The sequence below is a fragment of the Thunnus maccoyii genome, chromosome 7, assembly GCF_910596095.1.
Source record: "Thunnus maccoyii chromosome 7, fThuMac1.1, whole genome shotgun sequence".
NCBI classification, from domain to species: Eukaryota; Metazoa; Chordata; class Actinopteri; order Scombriformes; family Scombridae; genus Thunnus; species Thunnus maccoyii.
The window spans coordinates 7,562,263-7,574,796 of NC_056539.1; the positions used below are offsets into that span (position 1 = coordinate 7,562,263).

Below are 12,534 nucleotides of genomic sequence, written 5' to 3' on the forward strand. Positions count from 1 at the left end.
AAAAAGGTGCAATTGTAGGAGGGAATATGTAACCAATAAGACAAATAGACACAAATCCTATCATAAATCATAAAAATATAAATAATAATGAACAAGATCACTACTGAAGCGACAGACAGGGCCAGAGTAAACAACAATGGCAGTTCTACTACCACAACAACACTAAATCAATTGATAATCTGAATTAATCTGCTCGTGCATATGGTGGATCAACAGATATGAAATGTATACTGAAAAGTCAATAATGAAACACAGAGCTGCATCAAAATTAGTTGGAATGACACACTTCTGTTAAATATTTATTGTGTTTTTAAACATACACAACATATATCTCAGTTGAGCCGTTTGCCCAGTGTCTCCCATCTGTGCGATTAGACTGTACTCACCATAGAGCGAGCCTCGCCTTCACTGTCTCCCAGCAGCCTGTTTATGTTGATGGACTGACCATACTCTGTGGTAAGAAGCTTTCTTAGTCTCTGTAGAGCCCACATTCTGTGTCCAGCAGCTGTACAAACAGAAAGTAATGATTAAATCAGCATGAGGCGCAACCAAGATTACATTCTTAGTACACTGGTAAATTAAGTATGATGGTAAAACCTAATCATGGTTAAACAGGATGATCATACCTAATGCACTTAGCTGGGCACAAGCAGCAAGAGATGCAGCTAGACGAGGCACAATGCTCCTGTTAGAGGCAAAGTTGAGCCTGAAGTCCAGGAGACATGTAACCAAGTCCATGGAAGGGCAGGACAAGATACAGCGATCAGACAGCAAGTCTTTGGGACCTGAGGAAGGACACAAAAAGGTTCGGTGTCACAAGTCTAGACGGTGTTTGTCAGAATTGTGTGAGAGGTTCCATATCTGGTGTATATGTGCTATTTCAGATGATGATACATGGGGTTTCTCTTTTTCTATCACTCAGTGCAGTTTAATATCTACTGACAAGACTGGTGTCAGCATTGTGTTGTATGTGTTAGATGTGGCTCACCAGCAGCAGGCATGATGGGATAGACAGTGAAGCGCCAGCCCCAGCCATTCACCGAGCCATCACTAGTAAATTTCCATTTGAGCTCGTCTCCTGGAATCCTTAATTCACTGGACCAGTCGGACCACTCCCGACCTGAAACACACACACAGCATGCCACTACGTTAATTTTTGATCCCTTGGCTACATTTGATGACAATTTAGTTTTCCTCTCATCACCTGATCTGACAGAGACGATCCTGTTGGCTCCATCCATGATTGTAAGCGGGTCGTGGCGTCTTTCGGTTGAACACTGTCGGTCAAACTCTATCCTTAGACCTTCAGCACCTACAAAACAAAATAAGTTGAATTGAAGACACAACATCCTGAAAATGATCTTGCTCATTCAAGTTTCTCAGGAAGGTTTGTGCATTACTGTCCTTTTTTTTACCTGGGATTTTTACAGTGCCACTGGTAGAGGTGTCATCTGTATACGGATGGCTGCTCTCCACAACAACTGGCTGCGAGGAAAGACGGCCACTCTGCGAGTCGGTGGCAACGTCCTCAAGCTCAGTGACACACAATTCCAGCAGCATGTCAGCAACCTGCACACCACAGAGACCCCAACATGTCAAATGTTAATAAAAACACAGGCCTACATACACGTAGAATCTAACAGAGAATACAGTAAATTACCTGAGGATAAGCTGTACCCATGCCAGACAGCACAGCAGACAGCACCTCCTTGCCCTTCTCCCCAGAGCGACAAGACACTGCCAGCTTGAGCAGGTCCACCATTACTCGTGTGTCATCAGGCACAAGCAGACTTGTGAACTCATCCAGGTACTGAGGCTCTGGACCAACCACTTTGCTCTGGCTCTCAGAGTCCTTGAAGAAAAATGCGTAAAATAAGAAAATGTAACTGCTTTGACTGAGTCAGGTCCATAATGTCGGAGATAAAGACTTAACAACCCATTTTAATTTATGTGTTTTAATCATTGGACAGACTAACCTCTTTTGTTTTAGTCATAGTTTCAGCTATGATGCTGGCTGCTCCGGGGTCATCAGTGACAGGGATGAAAGGACGTGAGGAGGCACCGGAGGCAGAGGGAGTCACAGCTGATGATGGGGTGACAGCATCTTCTGATGAAGGAACCTGCTCACATACACAAAATAACACACATGGTAGGGTCATGATCACACAATAACATTTTGTTCTTAACTGCCAGAGCCTGTTAATGTAAACTAAAAACCTGTATGACAGTGTCAAATATACTTTTTGCTTGTTCTTGTTCTAAGATCTAAATTATTTTATATGGAGTTCTACATTGAGCTCTACATTTTTATAGCCAGAATTCATTTTCCATAGCTGGGAATACATTCTAGATGTCTTGTGCATTACACGCATTTCCATGGAATTCAAAATGTCGTATTTGGAATATTTGGAAATCCAACACTGTCTGTGGGATTGAGGAGAATTTGTACCAAGTGATGTTCCTGATGTTAAAAGCTTTTAAAGAGCACAATTAATATCTACCACAAAGAAGTTTCCCTGCTTCCCTGTGTAGTCAGCCAGCTGACATTTTATTACACCCAGAATGAAAATGGGAGAAAGTTGCAGGAGAAAACTTGTAGAAGAGTTGTAATTATGATCAAAGCTCTGTCTCGTTGTTTCCAACTTGGACCCAAATATAGTTTGCTGATGGCTGCAGCTGCACACCTGATTATTATGGAGAGGTCCACTGTTTTCCCGTAAATCAGCACAAAATGCACTTGAGGCAGCACTTTCATGACAAAAACGCCAAACAGCATGCGACCCCCCCCCTCACTGACGTTTATTAAATGATCAGCTTTTTCAGAGACGAAGTTGCCAGCACATATTGTGTTCCTTACCTCTCCCTTCTTGTCTTGCCAGGGATTAGGGCTGACCCGTTCCTCAGTTTCAGGAGGGACAGGAGGGCCTTCTTCATCGCTCACGCTGGATGAGGACGAGGAGTCTGATGGGGGAACAGGTGAGCTGGAAGGGCACTCTGCTGGCAGAATCATGCTGGCTGGCATCAGAGCACCAACCACTGCATCCCTGGGGGACACACAAAACATGTCCTGTCAACAGTAATAGCGACTAATGACAGTCAACAGATTCAATTATTTCGAGGTCGTACACACTTTGATCTCGTCCTGTTTAGAATTCCTGCCTCAACAGTACTTCACTCATCTCTAGTTTGTCTATGCAGCAATTAGGATTTTAACTAATGCTAAACAAACAAACTGTAATCCTATCCTGAATCTTTACATGTCTTAACTGGTTACATGTTTAGTTCAGAGACAGAAACTTTATGATCTTACTTATCACAATACAAGCACATGTATATGTAGCATCTAGCTACATTACAGACTTCTTTACTCTGGACATCTAGTATTATTATTATTATTATCCTGTATTCTCAGCCAAGGTTCCTTTACAGTCCGACACTCAAAATTAAAAGTAACATTGAGATTCCAAAGCACCTAAATAATACACACTTGAACAGATTCAATGATTGTTCCTACTTTAAATTCTGTAATATTTGGTGTTATTTGACTGTAATTCCTCTTTGTTATCCTTTTTACAGTATTTGCAAGGCTATTGTGTGCTTTGATGCCTTTCGCCACTCATTTTGTCATTATGTGTAATTTTTGTATTTTATTAGAGGGCTGAAGGGGAGGAATAGTTTTTATAGACCGATCTGATTCTCCTAAAAACTTACAATTGTCTGTTTTATTTCTTTTGTGTGGCTTTATCCTTTATGTTCATTTGACTGCATTCAGTTCAGACTTGTGCCATCTTAAAAGTGCTAGGAAATGTTAGTAGGTCCGACCTAATCAGATTGCAGGTGTGACTCGGGTGCTGATTCAGACCTGAGACCAACATGCTCAGTTCAGATTTATGTAAAGTGGTGCATGTCTGAAGGGGTCTTAAGTCCTTTGAGCCACCAGGATGGATATTTGGAATCCTGTGGATAACAAACCTTGCATGCATGATTTGGAGGGCTGACAGCACATGAGACAGAGCTTGCTGTTTGGCCAGGTTGCCGTCCAGACTGAGGAGAATCTTGGCCAGTGAGGGTCGATTAGGCTTCACGCTGCTCTGCCCGCTCATCTTGTTGCTCACAGCTGATGAGTCACTGTCTGACTGGACACCTGTGGTGTACAACACCAAAACAATGAGACACACTGTCAATGATGTGAAGTACCCTGAACCAGCCCCAACCATCATCAGCTAATTGCAGAGCTGCAGCGCCAGCAGATTGAGACCTGCAGTTCTAGTCCAACCTGTGCCACCTGTTGGTAGGAAAATCAACTGCAGCAGCAGTTTAGACCTACAGATGTAGACATGCCGATGTCTGCCATCTACAGGCAAGGAAAGAGACACCTTCTGCAACTTTGACAAAGGTGCCAGATCTAAAATGTTGCTGCTATTGCTTTTCTTTCCTGCACGTGGCACATGTTGGTATGTGTAGAACAGGCTGGACAATGACTGAACAGCTTCCCCCCCGGTGGACGCTCTGCAGCCGAGTTAGTGAGTAACTTACAAGCAGTTCCAAGAGCTGCTTCACATCTAAAAAAAACCCCCTATATTTATAACCTCTATCATCAGGTTTGACAAAGAATGTGTGAGTAAGTTGTGTTAACGTGGACAGGGAGGATTACCTAAATAGGATGCACCGAGGGAGTCCCTGGCAGTCTGGAAAAGGACTGGCTCGTGAACTGAGGGTGTGGTCACATCCACAGTGGTCCAGGCCACGCTGTGGGAGGAGCCGCAGGCCACTCGAGTGATCTTTTGTCCCTCCAGACCCTGCACCAGGGTGGGCTTCCTGTTAACTGTGGTGGTGCCGTTCCCCTGTTGTCCATGGTCATTGTCACCCCACGCAAACACCTGACAGAGAATCACAACTTGGATTAGAGTTAATTTTGGTCAGTGTTCAGTATAAAACACTGTTAGCTCATGTGTCTCAGAACAGCCCAAAGAAAACGTTAAATCACTGCTAAAACATGTAGGGACCCATGAGCTAGGGACTAAAGAAATGACACTGCTCCAAGCTCTCAATCTTAACAACCTCTTAAAGTACCTCAGCTGCTATTAAACATTCAGTAGCTGCCTCTCATCATAGTAATGATGTGTTAACATTATTAAATTTGTTCTGATGAAAGGTATTATACAATGTGAATGAAGCTCTCTAACAGCAAAGGTCAGAGGTGCCTGGAGAAGTAGTTTGAGAGTCGATAAATGAACTCTCAGGGCGGAAGGAGAAATTCACATATCTGGAACAGTGCCATGGCAGTAAGTGCAGAGTACTTGAACGATATGCTCTGTTGGTGGAGGTCAGTACAAACCTGTCCTGTATCTGTAACAGCTAAACAATGTAACGCTCCAACAGCAACATGGACAATCTTTTTGCCTCTCAGTCCCTCCACCATCTGAGGCTTCCGCACATGGACATCAGTGCCATGGCCCAGTCGGAAATAGTCACCTTTGCCCCTGTTTGGAAATACAAACAGTATATATATATATCCATACTATAGCTATAGATGGCAGATTCTGAATCATTGCGTAATTGTTCATTCATCCATCTTACCAGGTCCACACTACTCCAGATTTGGTAAGAGCCAAGGAGAACTGAGCTCCACATTCGATTTGGCAGACACCCTGCCCGTTGAGCCTCTCTATGTTCTGAGGGATGTTGCAGCCCTCGCTGCCTCCACGACCCAGCTTCCCAAAATCCCCATCACCCCAGGAGAACACCAACCCTGGGAAAACATAAAGAAAAAATACATTACCAACGAGAAAATGAAACATATCCATCAGCACCAAAACAAAACCATAGAAAACTTCTAACAAGTATTAGAGGTTTTGTTTATATTTAGGGTTTCTCACTAAAATGCCACAATGCCCTTTGTGTAATATTAAGGCATCAGACACATGTTGAATTTCTCTCTTGATAAAACAATTACAAAGCCTTTCTACATGTTTTAGAGCCTGCATTGTTTACACTGCGTTGCACCTCCATGCTTGGTCAAAAACTCCACAAAAGTACCTTTGAGTGCATTAATAGAAATACCTTCATCAGTGAGAGCTAGAGTTTGAGCATCCCTGCTCCCACAAGCCACCTGGATAACGCGGTGCCCCAGAAGCACTTTCACCTGGATGACGAAGACAAGGCAAGCAGCAGCAATCAGGAATGGAGGCAGCAAGGATTCATGGCAGTGAAATATCATTAACAAATCAAGTTCTACATAAAGTACATGTAAGTTATTGGATGTAAATATTTGCCTTTCTTGAAACGATGATGATATGAAGCAGCCAAAGTAAAATTACACTCTCCGAGCTTTCACTCAGTTCCTATTATAATGTCTAAGATCTAACTTCAAGCCGTCAGTGTTCCTGTGAAGTAAAGAAATGTTTGCGGTGGATCACACACATACCAGTTTAGGCCTCAGCTGAGTTGTGTTGTCCCCATGTCCGAGGCGGCCGTATTCCCCTAAACCCCAGCTATACAGCTCCCCACTGGAGGTGATCGCTGCACTGTGAGAGCTGCCGCAGGCGATGTCACGGATTCGTTTGGTCTTCAGTGCTTCAATCAACCGAGGCTTGTCACAGTTCCTAAGAGAAAAATCTTACTGTTCTTTAATTGTGAATAAAAAATTGTCCACAACACCATAACTATGGAGATGGATTCACATTCTGGACAATAATGACTGACATTATGATCTATCTAACCATTTAAAAAATACCCAAACTGAGATTCATACATTCTGCTGAAGTGTCCCAGTTTGCCATCGTCTCCCTCTCCCCAGGAGAAGACCTTCCCATCCACAGTCAGGGCCATGGCATGTCGCCCTCCTGAATGCACGGCGACCTTCTTCACCACATAGTTACTGAGAGCAGTGATCTGACGGGGGATCGGGATGGTCCCACTGGACAGTCCCAGGCCTAACCTGCCGTTCGTAGCCTCTCCACAAGCGTAAATCTTCCCCTCCACCGTCACTGAAACAGTGACACGTTGGTTACATACAATGTATGTGCATGTTGTATAACTACATACACTCCAAAAGCATTGCTCACCCACCTGCAAAGAGGCTTTTGGAACCACCAGCGACTTGTACCACATTGAGCGCAGAGAGAGTTTCAGAGAAGGAAGGCACCTTGATCTGTGAAGAACACAAACAAAAGTGATTAGAGAAAGCAGCAGCTTCTGAGCTTTTTACACAGGATGCATCTGGTCCCCTCTTCAGTATATTCTCTACAACGGTGGTTATACATGTTTGACACATCCTCAAATGTGTTTATCATACAGTAACCACAAACTGTTCAATAATCACAAGACAGAGCATGGGCCTGTGTGGCAGATTGGATACAATGGAGTCACTGGTGAAAAGTAAGTACATTTACTTAAGAACTGTACTCAAGTACAATTGAGTATTTCCATTTTATGCTACTTTATACTTTTCCTTCGCTACATTTTAGAGGAATATATTGTACTTTCAACTCCACTAGATTTACCTGACAGTAATAGTTACTCGTCACCTTACAGGTCCTTGCAAGATACGTGGTTATAGATTAAATTATCGAATAGTAGGTTAAATAGTTAAAATTACCTCCGGCTGGACCAGACATAACATCAATATGCTCCTTACATGTGAATACAGCAGGTATAATAATCCAATTATTTAACATAGAGTAATTTACTACTCTGAAAGGGGCTTTCTGCTGCATGAGGAAAACTTTTACTTTTGATAATAGAAGTACATTTTGCTGCTGAGACTTTAATACTCTTACTTGAATAAAAAATTCAATGGAGGACTTGTACTTGAAATGGAGTATTGTGTTCCAAACAGAACATATGGAAATTGACTTTGGGAGAAAGTACACTAATCAGAAGAATATATTTGTGCAAATTGTATTTTAAAAAAATAAAAAGCTAGTAAATATAATGACTGGCATCTAACTAGGAAACACTTAAACACTTGGTCATATCTGTTCAAGCCTTGAACTTGAATTATTTGATTTAGTGGCAGGCTGCACCTTAGAACCCTTCAGTCCGCCCAGCTGGTCCTTGTCATTCAGCCCCCAGACAAACACTTTGGTCCTGATGGTGGCTGCAGACTCCAATCCTGACGACTTCTTCCTAGCAAGACTGAGAAGGAAAACAAATGCACACTGAGGTCACGCATATGAGTTCACTACATTTTATTTTTTATTTCCTTGTCCTGATTGTTTTTCAAATGAAGAAAGAATACAACTGTGTCCTACTTAACTTAGCTGTATATTTATAGCACACAAACAAATCAAAGACACTCTTTTAGCAATGATGTACTTGATGCTTAATGTTCTTGTAATCTTTCAGCGAGGCAGTAAAGAAGGTATCTGAGTGCATATACTTAGAAACCCGTGAAAGTGTGTCAGCAGACACGTGCTCTACACCTTCACTTTATTGGTACACTGATAAAACTAAAATTTAGAATCAAATAAGGATGAGCAGGAGCAGCAGACACCTCCTGTCAGATTCCTCATGTTTTCTAAAGATAGGGAAAACATCCTGAATTTACAATATTCTTCAAATGTGAAGAGCATTGGACAATCAGCACTGAAAAATTAATCTGTTGGACCATACCTCCCAGTGACAGTTTTGTCATCGTCCTCCTCTTCATTGTCAGATGCCAGGAAAGGCACTGTAGCGAGGTCTTCGTCCTCTGCTCTGATGCGTCCCACAATGCCAAGTCCATGAATCTTGCAGTCTATCCCAGAGCTGCGGCACTGCTTGATTGCAATCTCAATATATCTGTGATACTGGAGGGAAGACATTCAAGTTATTACAATAATTATTACAATAATCAAAAAATAATTAATAGTTGATGTGAATTACAAAGTCTTGAGCCAACCAACCTCAGTGCAGTCACTAAGAAGAAGGACGGTGGTGTCTGTGGGGTTGATGTTAATCGTCTTCAGCTCAATTAAGTTGTTCAAAGAGCTTCCGCCTGTATATTAAGTGAAAAACGTTACTTCTGATGATTAAAAACTTCTTGCTCTTGTTCAAAACACCATGTTGAGAAAACATGATAAATGTAACTCACCTGACACCACCACTAGTGAGGGCATGTAGCTGCTGTCTGCTGGGTCGACAATCATCTTCAGCCTGTGCACAAGAACGTCTGGAAAGAGCTCAAGCCGAATCCAGTGCTGCAGAGAAAAGATGATGCATTACATTTTAATAAAGCAAAACTACAGTAAATTAACTGTCATTCAGGCTATTTAGGGGCGCAATTCTATCTCCCACCTTTCCCTGCGAGCCAGACGACTGCCAACACTGATCACTGCAGTCAATGAGGCGTGAGGCCTGGTTAACCGACGATGAGACATTGAGGCTCTTGACAGCACGAGACCAGTCGTCAATCAGCATCCCACGCTGGCTGCTGTGATGCTTCTTGAGCTGTTTTCCTGAGCGGCCGCAGAATGCTGGAGACTGGCCTAATTGCAAGGAAGATAAATATGAGGTTTTCCCATATGCATGCACATAGAACCATCAGGCATACTATCTGAGTGAATGTGTGACTAACCGGGTTCGTTGATTCTGCCAAAAGAATGCCTGGTGTTGTGTTTGCGAGTTTTGAAGCAGTTTTCACAGAAGTCGAAATCGTCACAATTCCTGCACTTGAACCTCGGGCCATTTATAGGGAACATCTGACAGCCATCACACCTTCAGGGAACATAAGAGTGTGCACATGAACAACATGTTGAGATACACAGCTAATTGGGCAGACAGGAACCTTAAACATATCCCTACCTCACTCCAGGGTGAACGCTTGGCACCAGTTCCATCTCAGACAACAAACCAGTCCAGTGGGACTGCTGTGGGAAGTCTACTATCACATCCTTTCCATTGGCACTGAAAGCTAAAACAAACAATTTAACTCCATTAGAACAGAAAACAGAGGATTCAGGTGACAGCATCTTTAATTGAGGTATTTGTTTAGTTTATAAACAGAATAAAAATTGGAAAGAATAATCAGTTTAAAGCCTAAAAAATCACTTACCTTTCACAACACCAACACTTCTGTGAGTGACAGAGCCCCATTTGTACTTTGGTGTTGTGACTGTGGGTTTCACTCTGACTTTGTCACCAATCTTTATATGGGAAGGAGAACTTTGTGGTGGGAATCCTGGAAAAGCAAATAATAACCAAAAAACATGTCAGAGTCACCAATTCCAGCATCAAGTCACTTCTCAATCATGTCAGCCATCGACAAAGCTTACCAAGCAGCTCGATGTGGATGTAGCGGACCCAGTAAGTTCCACCTTTTTGCTGCCAGTCACATTGCACATTTAAGTCATGAAGCCCATCTCTGTCCAGCTTAATCACTTTCCCGACATCTCCGTCATACACTTCCTCGTACGTTCTGCAGCACTTCACCATCATCCCCACCTGCGGAAGAGTCAGAACAGAAAATTAGTGATCCATCACTTGTGTCACACTTCTTTATGGCCGTTTCAGTCGATCCTGAAAGGCTCTTACCTGAATGTTCTCTCTCACATACACAGCATAATCATCGTTGCTCTGGAAATCTGATCTTTTCTTAAATGTCTGGCTTTCAGTCACCACTGCACCTGGAGGCTAAAGTAACATACAGGCAATATTATAATTGAGTTATTATTAATTATGTCATAAGAAGGATTTGACCAGCTGAGGGACAAATAACTTGGTCTACTACTGAGTGGGTTACATCAGAAATATAATGTGAAAGTGATGTACCACAGGGAATGTTGGCTCAGTCTCTTCCAGCTCCTCCAGAACCTCCTCATCAGAGTATTCATCTGACACAGTGTCTGCGTCCGACAGCTCGATGACATGAACGTCTGGATGGTCCAGCAGCCAGCTCACCAAAGCCTCCACACCTGATGTATACGCTCAATTAGTCTCTAAAAAGTATCTCTCAAAACATGATATCGCTTAGAACTGGGATATAAACTAGCAGACACATCGCTGCAGTGACAGCTACATAATTTAAGTGACAGTGTTTGTTTAGAGGGAGAAAGTGTCATTAAAAGTGTACTCAGGTTTATGTCCTACCTGGGACACCAGACGCACTGCCTGTAGTTCCAGACAGTGACTTCAAGGCAAACTCAATGTTTTTCCGTGGGAACCCCATCTCCATTAGCTGGAGGACTATGGGTAAAGGAGGCACAGGGGAGGTCTTCTGTTTTTTCTGTTTGGGTGGTCTGACATGCTGTATGGTCACGGGTGTGGTGGCCTCACTGGAGCTGCTCTCCTCAAACAGTGGAGAGGACGGGTGGGCGGATTCCACAGCCAGGTATTGACACACTGCCAGAGCTGCCGCCTATATACAACGATACGCAGATAACACTGAGGTCAAACTAAACACACCAGCTCTAATGTATGCAACACAACAACTAACACTGATGTAACACCAGCTTTCTAAAGTTTAGTCTGTCGCCTCACCTCCATCTCCTGTCTGTCAAAAATGGCTTTGATGGGGGAGGGCTGAGTGGCAGCGGACAGCAGCTGTTGCAGGAGGATCAGTGGAGGCAGGGGACCCTCAGGTGACAGGTCTCCCACGTCAGGAGAAGACACAACTGGATCCTCTGCAAACAAAAAAAGAAAGAGATACAAGATAACAGTCAACAAAGATACATTTCGTCCAAATCTAATGAAACATTATTGGCTAAGATAACAGCAGAATGGTGTTTCAAAGTTCTGTTAATAAAAGAATGTTTGTATAAACTCTTATCAGCAACTCAGTTTACATCCACCCACATGTAATCTCAGGGAAACCTCCAACCTGTGCAAGGTAAGCAGTCTCGTTAATCAAACACTGCAAAGTTTCTCTTCCCACACGGTAGCTATTGTGTTGTATCAAAAGAATTGGTATTTAATGTGTAAACACAGCTCTTCGTGACCAAACGCTCACCCAGTCTCACTGCACAGCAGACAGATGGGAGGGTCACTACACTTAATGAGCCCAAATTATTTGTACCTCATAAAAATGTTCTGACATAGGCAACACTCACAGGAAACATTTTTTGTTTCATAATTCCATAGTTTTTTCTTATCTCACTTTGTCTCACAGACAGCAGCCCTTTATTGGGGGAGATCTTACCACTGGGGTTGGGTCCTATGTCCGCAACCGCCGGCTGGGAGAGAATCTGCCTGAGTTTGTCCTGGTGAGAGAGCAGGGCCCGTGCTGCCTTTAAAATATACAGCCGCAGCTGCTGGCACCGCAGCAAATGGATGTCCACCTGGTCAGCTGGAAACACAATGGCTTTGATTAAATTAATTCAATATCAAAGCATCCTCCACAGCTTGAAACCGTTTTGTCGTGGTTATTATTTGTAAAGAAGAAATGAGACCAGCTATCATTTATCGTTAGAACAAAGTCTTGCTTATTGCCTGAACACTTCAGCAGCCATTAGTCTAAATACAGTAAACAGTATTTTATTTTCTATTATGTTTATGAGTCACATGTGAGTCCATCAAGTCTACAACATTTGTGTTGTGCTTCTCAGCAGTTTCTGT

At 42.9% G+C, this 12,534-nt stretch overlaps 1 protein-coding gene across 3 annotated transcripts in view; it reads right to left on the bottom strand.

The window, feature by feature from the left end:
• The window catches only part of herc2 (HECT and RLD domain containing E3 ubiquitin protein ligase 2), a 43,207-nt gene that overhangs the window by 10,099 nt on the left and 20,574 nt on the right, over positions 1 to 12,534 (bottom strand). For all 3 annotated transcript variants that reach the window (XM_042415962.1, XM_042415961.1, XM_042415960.1), the window contains exons 44-73: positions 12,119 to 12,265; positions 11,461 to 11,603; positions 11,071 to 11,338; positions 10,753 to 10,895; positions 10,516 to 10,614; positions 10,257 to 10,425; positions 10,037 to 10,162; positions 9,787 to 9,895; positions 9,560 to 9,699; positions 9,280 to 9,470; positions 9,077 to 9,182; positions 8,889 to 8,980; positions 8,617 to 8,792; positions 8,028 to 8,139; positions 7,072 to 7,153; positions 6,755 to 6,989; positions 6,428 to 6,605; positions 6,064 to 6,145; positions 5,581 to 5,752; positions 5,339 to 5,483; positions 4,655 to 4,880; positions 3,973 to 4,144; positions 2,858 to 3,044; positions 1,977 to 2,120; positions 1,661 to 1,852; positions 1,416 to 1,569; positions 1,205 to 1,312; positions 989 to 1,120; positions 627 to 785; positions 387 to 505 (exon numbers count right to left, since the gene is read on the bottom strand). In XM_042415962.1, the coding sequence (XP_042271896.1) occupies positions 387 to 505; positions 627 to 785; positions 989 to 1,120; positions 1,205 to 1,312; positions 1,416 to 1,569; positions 1,661 to 1,852; positions 1,977 to 2,120; positions 2,858 to 3,044; positions 3,973 to 4,144; positions 4,655 to 4,880; positions 5,339 to 5,483; positions 5,581 to 5,752; positions 6,064 to 6,145; positions 6,428 to 6,605; positions 6,755 to 6,989; positions 7,072 to 7,153; positions 8,028 to 8,139; positions 8,617 to 8,792; positions 8,889 to 8,980; positions 9,077 to 9,182; positions 9,280 to 9,470; positions 9,560 to 9,699; positions 9,787 to 9,895; positions 10,037 to 10,162; positions 10,257 to 10,425; positions 10,516 to 10,614; positions 10,753 to 10,895; positions 11,071 to 11,338; positions 11,461 to 11,603; positions 12,119 to 12,265 (4,508 nt within the window). The remainder of the gene's footprint in view (positions 1 to 386; positions 506 to 626; positions 786 to 988; positions 1,121 to 1,204; positions 1,313 to 1,415; positions 1,570 to 1,660; positions 1,853 to 1,976; positions 2,121 to 2,857; positions 3,045 to 3,972; positions 4,145 to 4,654; positions 4,881 to 5,338; positions 5,484 to 5,580; positions 5,753 to 6,063; positions 6,146 to 6,427; positions 6,606 to 6,754; positions 6,990 to 7,071; positions 7,154 to 8,027; positions 8,140 to 8,616; positions 8,793 to 8,888; positions 8,981 to 9,076; positions 9,183 to 9,279; positions 9,471 to 9,559; positions 9,700 to 9,786; positions 9,896 to 10,036; positions 10,163 to 10,256; positions 10,426 to 10,515; positions 10,615 to 10,752; positions 10,896 to 11,070; positions 11,339 to 11,460; positions 11,604 to 12,118; positions 12,266 to 12,534) is intronic.